The sequence below is a fragment of the Silurus meridionalis genome, chromosome 29, assembly GCF_014805685.1.
Source record: "Silurus meridionalis isolate SWU-2019-XX chromosome 29, ASM1480568v1, whole genome shotgun sequence".
NCBI lineage: Eukaryota > Metazoa > Chordata > Actinopteri > Siluriformes > Siluridae > Silurus > Silurus meridionalis.
This window is the reverse complement of record NC_060912.1, coordinates 6,215,195-6,229,138: the sequence shown is the minus strand read 5'-3', so window position 1 is coordinate 6,229,138 and position 13,944 is coordinate 6,215,195. Positions and strand designations below refer to the sequence as shown.

General features: G+C 38.3%; 1 protein-coding gene across 1 annotated transcript; it reads left to right on the top strand.

Moving 5' to 3' along the window:
• Positions 1-6,782: 6,782 nt before the first annotated feature.
• Positions 6,783-7,559, top strand: LOC124381930 (cortexin domain-containing 1-like). Its single transcript, XM_046843890.1, has one exon. The coding sequence runs from the start codon at positions 7,022-7,024 to the stop codon at positions 7,205-7,207; it is 186 nt and encodes a 61-aa protein (XP_046699846.1). The 5' UTR covers positions 6,783-7,021; the 3' UTR covers positions 7,208-7,559.
• Positions 7,560-13,944: the final 6,385 nt, after the last annotated feature.

Below are 13,944 nucleotides of genomic sequence, written 5' to 3'. Positions count from 1 at the left end.
CTTTTGGACTTTGTGTATTTGTTTTTTGCTTGGGCTGCGGTTTTGGGAAGAGGGAGGTGTTATACAGCGAGCAGCATTTTCGTGTTTAGTGTCTGTATCCTATTATCTGACATATGCGAATATGTTTAGTAGCATAAATATAATGGAATATAAAAGAAACACTAATTTGACCTCCGTCCATGGCCATAATGATCGCTCTGAGGGTTTAATATGATGAGTATTATTTATGGCAGTTTATTTCTCATGGATCTGACATCACTATTACACTCATTCTACAAATGTCCTTGTTGTGCAGAGTGGTTCGAAGCGTCACGTGTGTACGTCTTGATAGTTTTGGGATTTCGCATGTTTTGGGTGTCATATTCGCATAACGCAATTCTACTTATTCTAATGAGCGTTGCTAGGGCACGTTATAGTTTTGCAATTCACTTATTTAGAGCTTTAATATGCATAATCACAAAGTTACAATTCTCCTAAATGAGCTGCTTTGATATACAGCGATTACGCATAACATTACGACCACCTGCCTAATATTGTGTCAGCCCCCTCTTGTGCTGCCAAAACTGTCCTGACGCGTTGGGCATCAACAGCAGTGACGTCTTCAGCAAATCCAGCTACAGGAGCTTGTCTGTAGGAACGGGGCCCAGTGAGCCGCCCGTGACCACTGTACTTGTGATACTGTACTTAAGATTGATTTTTTCTGGTATCAGTACTTTTACTTTATTTCTTTTTGGGCAACATTTTACACAAATATCTGTGCTTTCTACTTCATGTTTAAACCAAACTCGGTACTTAGTTTTAATCTATTTGGTGACGGGATCAATCAATCTACCACTGGTGTATCATTTCCTGGCTTTCTCACACCACAGACGTATTCTAGCCTATGAGGATAACAACAAGCAGGGCAGAAGGCAACAGAAGTCTGGGGTATAAATTGAATGACTGAGAACAGAGACATTCCTGATCACCTGATCATCATCGTTTCTCTGCTTGTGTTCTATATGGTGGATGTTCAGCCTGGAAACATTCATTAGATAATAACATTTGAAATACTTTTGTATTAATATATTAATATGATGTGAGGTCCAATTACCAGTGTCACACTAAAACAGGTAGTAGTAATGACTACTTTTTACTTAAGTACATGTCAGAGCCCAAACTTCTTTACTTTAACTTGATTGAAAAAGTGTAGTCAGAACTTCAACTTTTACCAGAGTCTTTTAAAACCTACTTGAGTGAAGGATGTACTTTTGCCGTCACTGTCGCCGGTTCACCACTGTTCCTTTCTTGGACCACTTTCGATAGATACTGACCTCTGCAGAACAGGAACATCCCACAAGAGCCGCAGATTTGGAGATGCTCTGACCCAGTCGTCTAGACGTCACAATTTGGCCCTATTTAAACTCGCTCAAATCCTTACGCTTGCCCATTTTTCCTGCTTCGAACACGTCAACTTTGAAGACAAAATGTTCACTTGCTGCCTAATAAATCCCACCCACTAACAGGTGCCATGATGAAGAGATATTCAGTGTTATACTCTTCACCCCTCATAATGTTATAATGTCAGTGTTATGCCTGGTTGGTTTATGTATGTTACAAACACTGCTATTCTTTACACACATTGGTTAGCATAACATAAATTACAAGGCAGACATGTTAGTTTTGGAGAGAAATTGAGAAAGGTAGACTGATCGAAAGACATATGGAGAGAGAGTGTATGTGCTACAGGTACAGCACTGATGTACATTTACATACTGTCATGGTCAAAATAAAGCACACCCACCACCCATCTATTATATATATATATATATATATATATATATATATATATATATATATATATATATATATATATATATATAATCAGGACCTATGAATTGTCATTTCCCTTCAAATGTAAAGAAACACTCGAGTGAAACAAGAAGACAGTTCCTATTTTTACAATCATTCAGAGATTCATTAGCAGTTAAGTGATACTAATGAAATGTGGAAGATTAGTTAATCATTAAGAACGTTTGGTACTTCTGGACCACTCAGGTGTGTGTCTACATCATGCCAAGCAAGGGTAAAAGACATCAGCTCTCATCTTAGACAAGCAATAGTAGCTGCTCATCAGTCTTTCAAGGGTTATAAGGCCATCTCCAAAAATTCACTTACTCCGGTGTGAAGGATTGTTTACAATCAGAGTGTCTTCAAGACAGTCGCCAATCTTCCCCAAGCATCATAGCAAATTCAGTCCGAGGACAGAGCAAACCTAAGAGCTGTCATGTGACCTGCTGGACTGGATGTTTATTTTGGCAGAAAGACTGAACATGTTTGGCTTTATTGAAAAGAGCGTAGACTGTACAGCTGATTTGTGTTCACTGGTTTACAAAAAAACCTCATTAAAATAAATAGCTGAAAAGACAAAATTCTTACTATATGGTACAAAATGCCTCCTAAAGGAAGTGTTTGCTAATGTTACATTTGACTAGAAGTTATTCTTCCTGATCTCCGACCAGAAAATGGAGAGGAAAAAAAAGAAAAACACCCTCAGAATTCCAGTTTAGGAGCTTAGATCTTCTACCCAAATTTCTGTAAGTGACATCAAATCAAATTGACATTGCAGGAGGTAAATATTCACTTCAACATTTTGTAGAGGTGTGGAGGTGGCAAACAAACAGCTCCCACTTTTGGGTTAGATGAACACAGCATAGGATTTGAGATATTTGTTCTGTTTTCATGTGCATCATGAAACAGCTGGATGTGTTGTTTTTTTTTTTTTTAAATAAGTGTAATAAACCTTTTACAGCCATCTGTGTGATGTGAAGGTTTTTTAAGTTCGCATTATGTTGAGTCTTAGGATATGAACAACACTTGTTTTATATACACTATTACCAAAAGTATTGGGTCACCTAGTCATAAGTATTGGGTCCTTTTTTTGAGCATCACATTCTACATTTAGTCCTGATCTTATAATTCCCTCCACTCTTCTTGGAAGATGTTCCTCTAAATTTCGGAGTGTGCTAATGAAGATTTTTGTTGATACAGACACAAAGGTGTTAGTAAAATCAAGTACTGATGTAGGTGACGTGAGGAGGTCCTAGGGTGCAACCAGCGTTCCAGTTCATCCCAAAGGTGTTCAATCAGGTTTAGATCAAAGCTTTCAAGCACTAGATCTCCCACTTCAACCCATGCAGAGCATATCTTCATGGAGTATGCTTTGTGCACTGTCATGCTGGAATAGGTTTAGGTCTCCTAGTTCTAGTGGAGGGAATATTTCATGCTACTGCATCCAAAGACATCCTTTACCACTGTATGCTTTCAGATTTGGGATTACAGTTTGGAAAAGAACCACATATGGTTTGGAAAGTCAGTTATACTTTAGGCAATATAGTGTACTATGCCACTGTTATGGCAGAGGCTGATTCAGTAAAATACTTTCAACTCGATGTGCATGACTGAACCAAATTAGAAATTACTGAGGTAATGTTATTTAGAAGGTCATGGCATAGTCGCACATGGAGGTGTAAGCTTTTACTTTAATAGGCCTTGGACGGCTTTTGGCTACTGCAACAATGCCCTCAGATCAGTTACTATCAATGTATTCTTCAACTTCCTGCAGTAATAATTACGGCCAACGTGCACTGAGAGTTTCAGTCGTCTATGTTCATTCTCAGCCAAAAGGACTCCATGGCACATTGTGCATTATATAAGCCCCTAGGCGCTCGCTCTCTCTCTCTCTCTCTCTCTCTCTCTCTCTCGTGTAAACAGAGTACGTCTCATTGAAAGCCTCATTGAAAGAATAGAAGCAGATTGTGATGGGATGTGTGTGAGACACAGGTGAGTTAGCATTAAGGCTGCTTAAACCCAGTACAACTTCAAATCATTTGCTTAGGAGGATTTCTAAAGACAGCACGGACGCATTTTTTTTTCAATGCTCTCAAAAGGATTTTGCTTTTGGTTATTTAAATTTTCAGGACTGGGTGAGTAGTTAGGAGTGTTTCCAGGCTTGTGCTCGTGTCTCTTTCACAGGTAACCTTGTGAAGAGTGGAATTGAAAATCAAATCCGCATGTGATTAATACTTTTATTCCTCGTCTTGTGAAATTCAGTTTCTGAATTCCTCACAATATTCACATCATTCATGTGTACGTGTAATCTCTTGATGTTGAATCTCTCTTCAGATTACAGACGTGTTCCTGGATTTCGCTTTAGGAAAATACCCATCGGTATCTTTTTACTATAAAACACGATGGATTAAAAAGAAGCATAGTTATGACTGGGATATTTAATCATAGAGACCTTCAAGCTATTTTTCATAGAAGATGGGAGACACTGTAGTCTTGCTTTTTAGGTGATAAGGATCCATTACACACTGGCACTAAGCCCATATTTCTGCAAGAAGTTGTTGAGTTGTTTTCATTAGACACCGAATGCATATTTTATTCCTCAGAATACCCCAGTTTAAATCAAATTATAGCATTTATTTAATATAAATGACAAGTTTTCGACTTCTTTTATGCAACAGAGAGGTCATTGTTGCAGTAATCGTCTCCAAATACATTGGTCTGGAAACAGATTGCATCTGAACATTTCAATCCAGACATGATTTTGCAGACTTTGCATTTGAAAACAATGTCTGTAAAAGTAACTGTAAAAAAAAAAATCACATGAATTTACAAACGAAAGACTGTTCGTTAGAAATGCCTAAAATTGAGCCATGGAATGAAATCCCATGTTGGATGATTACTATAAAAAAAAAAAAAAAAAAACTTTCCTCATGATGTGCCCATAAAATACCTGATACTGGCTTTGAAATGAACACTCTTAACATATTCTATCATTTCCTCCTCCCACTGCTACCATTTTCATTGGTGCTCCTAATTGAACTGCAGATCAGTAGACATTTCAGCTAATTACAGAAGAGCCGGATCACATTCCTGCATCACCTCCCCTCCGCTCCCCTCACACCCTCCACCAGCCTCTAATTTTACATCTGTCCTCCAAACAGGAGCAACGTTTAATCTGGACTGATAGACTACCCTTTTTCTTTCAGACTTTTGATGAGCAAGTTCATTTCCTCTGAGGCTCACATTTCTTAATCCCATCCGGTGGTTCCCTACACTGCTGCACAACGTGTCCCTCCCCCTTGAGGTGTTGAGGGTGTTAGTTGACTTGGTGAACTGGGTGTTTGCCCTGCCTGAGAACAAAAGGCTCCCGAGTTTTGGAGCCAATCTGCTCATCACTATCCAACCTCCTGTTAAACTATTGATAAGAACTTAAGTGCCACAAGGAGGTCGACCAGCTCGAGCTATTATAGTGATGAGAATGAAAGACTAGTAGTGTGTTGTGGAGTGTTGTGAATATGGATTAAGCGAACCATGAGGAGGAGACGATGAGGTTCTCAGTTCAAGTTTTAAAATGGATGTTCAGGTGTGTTTAAAGTGCATATACTCAGGAAAGAAATGCTATTTCTCCATGACTATTGGTGCTATACCTAATTTTACCCAAGACTACAAACAGTGCAGGAAAATAAAAAAACACAGGACATCTGGACTCTGAGCATTGGAAGCAGGACATGACAGAAAAGATGGTAAAAAACAGTTGGTGAGTTGGTAAAAAGCGGTTTTGACACACAAGATTAAAAATAGTTGGTTGTAGAAGAGCTTGTTATCCATGGCCGGCGGCAGTAGTGGTCAGGGGTGGGCTTAGCCCTCCCAGATTTGTGTTTTGCCCACCAAATCAAAGTTTGATTGTATTTTTTTTTTTTTTAGCCAAAGGAAAAAATTAACACAGAAAATACCAGCATGATTTCTACTTTCTGATTGGGTGAGCAGCAGCCTACAGCTAATGAACAATGCTTAGTCTGCACCACTCTGACACAAAGCCCCGCCTCAGCAGCACAGAATAGATTTTCGACACTCGTCTTACACTAATTTCCATTCAACACACTTACAAGCTTTAGCTCCATACTGCCTGGAGACCTGGGTTTTGGTGTGTCTTTTGCATAATGTGAGAGTAAGAGTAAGAAAAAAGTAAGAGAAATTTAGAGATCTTGGCCCATGAGAAATCTTTAACAGATACTTTAGTCATGGATGAATTTGTTAGGATTTTTGCAGAGGAAAACAGGGGACTGATGCGATGGATGGATGGATGGATGGATGGATGGATGGATGAAAGGATGGATGAATGGATGTATGGATGGATGGATGGATGGATGGGCAGAATAATGGCTAAACAGTAAAAAGAAATATATAATTGATACACAATACAAATACAGTTATCAGGCTGCTGTTGGCTGTAAAGTGATAAAAAATGGCAAAAAAAAGTGGTTATATAATTTTCCTGATGCTGCTTTTGGTTAAGTAATAAATTGAAAGAAAAAAAAGTTTAAAAATAGGCTTGATAAATTGATTTAGGATAAAAAAAATTTTAAAGAGCAAATCTGATCCAATCAAAAATAAGATTAAATAAGATATACCGTTATAGGTTTTACGTTTTCAAAGTTGTTTTTTATTATTAAAATTGAGTTTTAGTTTGAATTAGATTTATTTTCCTAATTTTGTAAATATTAGTTATGAGGAGAACTAGATTAGGTATTGAAGCCACTACCACTGATTGCCTTCCAATATTTGTACCAGCCCACCATAATATTATTGGCAAGAACCAGCCCTGATGTTATCTGTCCATCCAATAATCCAGCATGTAGTTTCCACTCCACAAGAGCATCCTGTTTGCCATCACATACCTGTTTTATGCTTAGTACATGTAATAAAAGCGATTGTTCCTTTTTCTGCAGGAAATCATAGCCGACGTGCATTTCTTCACCATCAGTAACTTACAAGTCATTTTATACTGAAGCCATTGGTATGTTTTCACAACTTTGGCTCTGTCTTTGATGCACTGGTATCTTGGTTAAAGCAACAATCCGAAGAAACACCATCACGCATACAGAGCCACGGGAATTTAACGGCGACTACAACATTGCAAAACAGCCTCTGTGCTCCTACACCTGAGATCGTTGAACATCATTTGTGCAACATGGACCATCCTGCACAGACACAATCCTGGTTAGAGATCGACGTGGATTTGGGATTTGCACTCTTCTTCCTGTTCCTCCTCTGCCTCTTCTTAGTCATTACTGTCGTCCGCTGTGCCCAAACGGTGGTCGATCCTTATGGCTCCATCTCCACATCCACCTATCAGGAAGAGCAAATCACTAACTGACGGTTGCTTTGGCCCATCCCACGTGGTGAATACGCTACAGGTGTTGGGCCTGCGTTTTTGTGAGGACTATACAAGCAAATTTCTTCATGGACATCAAGGTGCACAAAGACAGTAGTGGTGTTCTACATGAACATGACTAAGTTGACTGTATCAGAATCATGTACTGTAGGAAATGTATTGCAGCAGTGAAAGAAATGGAAGAAAGGAGCATCATCCTCAAAATGTGTTAATATGAATGTTAAATGTCCATCCTTTAATTTAAAAAGTGCGAGTCATAGTGTTGAGTTCTCGAGTACCGGTAAGATGTGTACTTCAACGAATGATTGTGATTGTAATAAAAAAATGTGTTCATGCCAAACATAATTTTGCTGGTCTTTATAATATTGAGAGGTGGTAGCTCAGTTGTTAAGGTTTTGGGATGCTGATTGGAAGGTCGGGCTGAATAAAGCTGAATAAACAAGTACACTAAATATATGTATATGTAAATGTGAAATATTAGGCAGGATATACAGTATGTAAGGAGTATATATAGATACTCTTAAATAAAATAGTAGTGTAGATGTATGAAAGACACAATATGTGTAGAGAAAGAGGGGTATAGAAATTACAATATGCAATATGTACATTGTATGTGCAACTGTCCAGAATTATACACAATGTTTATACACAGTGTTTATACAGTGTTACACAGTGCTCTAATGGTGTAGTCTAGAGTTCAGTAATATGATGGATGGAAAAAAGCTGTCCCTGAACCTGCTGGTTCTGGTGCATCGGTTCCTGTATCTCGTTCTTGATGGAAGATGGTATGAGAAAGACAGTTTAAGAAGAGCCAGATGCAAAAGAGAACCCATCCATGTCTAGGTGATATTGAATATCCATTCATTATAGTTCCATCATTAATGAGGTTATTAACTGTTCACTGATGCACACTTGAATGGCAAAATGTTCATGGCAGCTGTAGTCCCAAGCCAATGTACAAACTGTACACACTAAACACAGTTTATCCTCCTGGTTCCCAAGTTTAACCCTTCACAGCAACCGCAGCAAATTCTTTTATATCCTTAGAGCAATGCACAAGATTACGGCTGTGTTTAGTGTTATTTAAAGAAAAAAAAAATACAAAAATCAAAGATTACGTGGATTAAATTGTTGCAGTATGGCAATAAAGTGGAAATTACGAGAATAAAGTTGTGGCAATAAGAGATTAAAGTGATAGCATTTTGAGAGAAATTACAGAATTGCAAGAAACGTTTCCCTGTTTTGCATAAAATGGATGTGGAGGATTTGACTAAATTGTAATTTAGGTTAGGATTAACAAAAAGGAAATTAAGATTTAGTTGTAAATAGTATCATTATAATTAATGGACACTGCAGCGGTTATGTATGAGACTTGATTCATTCAAAAGAAATAAATCTGACAGATATTGAGGAAATTGTCTCTTTTGTGCGGTCTCAAACGGTGACCAAAATTCTCAAAATATTTTTAATTCATTCTCGTAAGTTTGACTTGCTTCTTAAAATATTACGACTTTATTCTCGGAATCTTAAATTTTATTTTTATTTTTTCCCATCTTATTTTTTTGAAAATGAAACAGAATGATGATTCTTATAAACTATTTACAGTGAGGTAAATAAGTATTTCAACACCCTGCTATTTTGCAAGTTCTCCCACTTAGAAATCATGGAGGGGTCTGAAATTGTCATCGTAGGTGCATGTCCACTGTGAGAGACATAATCGAAAAAAAAAAAATCCAGAAATCACAATATATGATTTTTTAACTATTTATTTGTATGATACAGCTGCAAATAAGTATTTGAACACCTGAGAAAGTCAATGTTAATATTTGGTACAGTAGCCTTTGTTTGCAATTACAGAGGTCAAACGTTTCCTGTAGTTTTCACCAGGATTGCACACACTGCAGGAGGGATTTTGGCCCACTCCTCCACACAGATCTTCTCTAGATCAGTCAGGTTTCTGGCCTGTCGCTGAGAAACACGGAGTTTGAGCTCCTCCAAAGATTCTCTATTGGGTTTAGGTCTGAGACTGGCTAGGCCACGCCAGAACCTTGATATGCTTCTTACAGAGCCACTCCTTGGTTATCCTGGCTGTGTGCTTGGTCATTGTCATGTTGGAAGACCCAGCCTCGACCCATCTTCAATGCTCTAACTGAGGAAGGAGGTTGTTCCCAAAATCTCGCAATACATGGCCCCGGTCATCCTCTCCTTAATACAGTGCAGTCGCCTGTCCCATGTGCAGAAAAACACCCCAAAGCATGATGCTACCACCCCCATGCTTCAAAGTAGGGATGGTGTTCTTGGGATGGTACTCATCATTCTTCTTCCTCCAAACACGTTTAGTGGAATTATGACCCAAAAGTTCTATTTTGGTCTCATCTGACCACATGACTTTCTCCCATGACTCCTCTGGATCATCCAAATGGTCATTGGCAAACTTAAGACGTGCCTGGACATGTGCTGGTTTAAGCAGGGGAACCTTCCGTGCCATGCATGATTTCAAACCATGACGTCTTAGTGTATTACCAACAGTAACCTTGGAAACGGTGGTCCCAGCTCTTTTCAGGTCATTGACCAGCTCCTCCCGTGTAGTTCTGGGCTGATTTCTCACCTTCCTTAGGATCATTGAGACCCCACGAGGTGAGATCTTGCATGGAGCCCCAGTCCGAGGGAGATTGACAGTCATGTTTAGCTTCTTCCATTTTCTAATGATTGCTCCAACAGTGGACCTTTTTTCACCAAGCTGCTTGGCAATTTCCCCGTAGCCCTTTCCAGCCTTGTGGAGGTGTACAATTTTGTCTCTAGTGTCTTTGGACAGCTCTTTGGTCTTGGCCATGTTAGTAGTTGATTCTTACTGATTGTATGGGGTGGACAGGTGTCTTTATGCAGCTAACGACCTCAAACAGGTGCATCTAATTTAGGATAATAAATGTAGTGGAGGTGGACATTTTAAAGGCAGACTAACAGGTCTTTGAGGGTCAGAATTCTAGCTGATAGACAGGTGTTCAAATACTTATTTGCAGTTGTATCATACAAATAAATAGTTTAAAAATCATATATTGTGATTTCTGGATTTTTTTTTTTAGATTATGTCTCTCACAGTAGACATGCACCTACGATGACAATTTCAGACCCCTCCATGATTTCTAAGTGGGAGAACTTGCAAAATAGCATGGTGTTCAAATACTTATTTTCCTCACTGTATATTAACAAGGTAATTTTCTTTTTGTGACTCTATCCTGGAAACTTTTTTCTGTACATGACTTTGGTGCATATCTATATATATATATATATAAGTTTTTAGACTGTAACTTCATGATATTCATAAGAAAAAGTAGTGTAAATGTATAATATAATAATGATGTCATTTGCAATCAATGCAAAATGGATGCAAAAGAGACATTTCAGGATATAAAAGGGTCAAATTTGCAAGCATTTTTATACTTTTTAAGTATTTTAAACTTGATACCTTGATTTGCAATTATGTCTTTCCTTTATTCTTCTTCAGTGTATCACTGCTGACTTTACACATTAGAAAAGGAGGCCCGGGGGGTCGGTCAGCATTCTAATTCATCCCGAAGGTGTTCAGTAAGGTCCTAGCTGAGGTTATGGTGGATGCAGAGCACATTTTGATATACTTGACAAACTTGCATCATTCCCAAATGTAAAATTCCGAAGCACGTTGAGATAAATAACCGTGACCCTCCAGACAGACAAGAACAGCACTGACATTAGACTGTGCTAACACACTTACACTATATGGACAAAAGTTTGTGGACACCTGACCATAAGATTGGTATGTGCTTGTTGAGCAATAAATGGACATTCGGTGCAACCCAGATGAGGATGGATTCCCTCTTGAGTCTGGTTCCTCTCAAGGTTTCTTCCTTATGCCATCCCGGGGAGTTTTTCCTTGCCACAGTCGCCACCGGCTTGTTCATCAGGGACAAACTTATAATTATAAAGAACATATTCACTTTTAATCACCACATTATCTGTGTAAAGCTGCTTTGAGACAATGTTCATTGTTAAAAAATAAATTGAATTGAAATCCGATTCCACATTTAATGCCTATTTACTGTTATAATAAGCTCCACTCTTCTGGGAATGATTCGATTTTGGAGAGTGCTGGTGGAGATTTGTGTTCATTCACAACTGACTTTACTGATTAATAAGGTACTGAGGAAGCCTGGGGGTGCAGTCAGCGTTCCAATTTACACCAAAGGTGTTCAATAGGGTTCTAGTCTGGGTTGTGGTGGATCCAGAGCCCATTTTGGGAAAACTTGCCATGAGGTAAGGCTTCATCTTGGATGGGACAACAGCTTATTGCAGGACATCATGCACTCACATTCATTCACACTTAGGGCAATTTTGAAATAAAAAGTCCACCTACTAGGGTGACTTTGGGATGTAGGAGAAAACTGAAGGATTGTTCAGACAAACCTACATGAACACAGTGAAAACATGTACAGAGTAACCTGAGATCAGGACCGACCCTGGGGTTTTAAAAAGTCGAGTTTTGAAAAGTTGATATTTGAGCTGAGATCCATCATCCCCAGTGTCACCATGTAGCGAAGTGAGTTGGCAATTGATTTGCATAACACTGTATAATTCCGCCTTGTGAAAATCTTTTATCAGCAGGATAAAATCATGTCTTTGCTGCTATGTCAGTGCCAAATTTGACTTTCTGAATTTGGAAAACCCATCTTACTTAAAAGAAATTTGATTTGTCCTTATAGATTTACGAACTTGTACATGCCAAATGCTGAACAGCAAAGCCAGTGGAGTAGCATTATTGCAGTAAATCTTTAGGTTTATCAGACTGGGCCAAAACCTTGTGGAAATAAATATAAAGGTATAATTATATAGATATAATAATAAATAATTTGAAAATTAAAATGCAGACATCCACCACCACCATCACCATCCCTATGTATGCATATAGCATGATATCCATGCTCGTGTCCTTGCACAGTATAGACTACTATTAATCATACGTTAATTAATCAAACTCCTGAAAATAAACAGTGGCAAGAAACAATTAAAGTGACTAGAGACTGAGGTGTAAATCTGTTGAAAACATCTGATGAAAGAGGGAGGTACATCTTGGGTTTGTGATGGTGTCTGGACAAAGGGGACATAAACGAGACCCAGTAGTAGTTTTCTTTTCTTTTACTTTCACCTGTGCATAATAGAAATGACAAAAATAGAGAGTATAAGCAATGTAGAAATGGGAAAGAGAAGAAAACAATAGGCAACTTTGACCAGTGGAATACAGTTGGTACAGAGGTAAATAGAGGAAGTGGACTCGATGACAGTGCTAAATCAATGAAAGGTGAAGTAAAGGGAGGGTGAGGCACTGGACAGACAATGCCAGATTTACTCATATATGAAGGCTAAAGAGATTAATTTATAACATTCTCAGTAACTTGGTTTTATTAGTCAATGTTATTTTTCCTATTCAGGGTCTATTTTACTAATCCCAGAGGGAAATTGTAATTTTCACTTACCCCAGCTGGGGTCAGAGTGCAGGGTTCAGCCATAATACGGTGCCCCTGAAGCAGAGTGGGTTTAGAGCCATTCTTAAGCGCTCCAAGAGTGGCAAATTGGCAGTGCTGGGGCTTGAATTTCCAACCTTATGATCAGTAACCCAGAAACACTAACCCACCACTGCCCTCCGGTGTGTTTTTTGTGCGGCCTGTGAATAAAATCTAAGCCTTTTCATTATCACTCGTTGGAAAGATGTGGGATGAAACAAAGAACCTGTTTAATTTATGATTTTCATTTCATCCCAGCTGCCTGCTCAATAGACTGAAGGCATGGAAGGCAGCCAATCACAGTGAGCTGTAGCTGTTACATAACGTTAGTGTAGATGAATTTTGAGAGTTATCAGTAAAAGAATGCTGAGGATGGAGCCACCAGAAAGGAGAAGATGAGGAAGGTTAAGGAGGAGGTTTATGGATGTGGTGAGGGAAGACATGCAGGTAGTTGGTTTGAAAGAGCCAGATGTAGAGGACAGGAGGGTATGGATACAGATGATCAGTTGTGGCGCCCCCTAATGGGAGAAGCTGAAATAAGATGATGCATTTTAAGTGTTGTAATTAATATTACAGTTGTATTTATACATTTATATATAATCATATGTTAAACTCCTTCAAACCTTTGATCTATTCGCACCCATGCCCCTAAATATTATTTCACAGTCTTACGCAGTAATTTTTTTACCTAAAATGATCAAGCAATAAAATACAATTTATTTCATTGACCATCAGAGAAAAAGCATAAAACACATCTATGCTTAACTACATCATCCCAAAATATGGCAAAATGGGTTCTGGTCTGATAGGACCAATTCCAAAGGGTATGTTTAGTGCAGATATAGCACATCAATAAAAAACAACACCTATACCATTGGTGGATGCTGCTTTTATTTATTAAATCAAATCAAATCAAATTTGTCACATACACATACATATAGGGTACGACATGCAGTAAAATGCTTTTTACGACAGTCCGGCATGGGGGAATATGATGGGGAGAAAAAGAACCCAGAAAAAGTATAAACTATATAAAATATAAAATATATAAAGATATATATGATAGAAAAAGTGTATATACATGGTATGCTTATGAGAGTAAACAGTAAAAGAGTAAAAGACATTATTATTGAGGCTGAACTTTTATCAAAGGGCTCATAAATAAATAAAATGACTAATAGATTT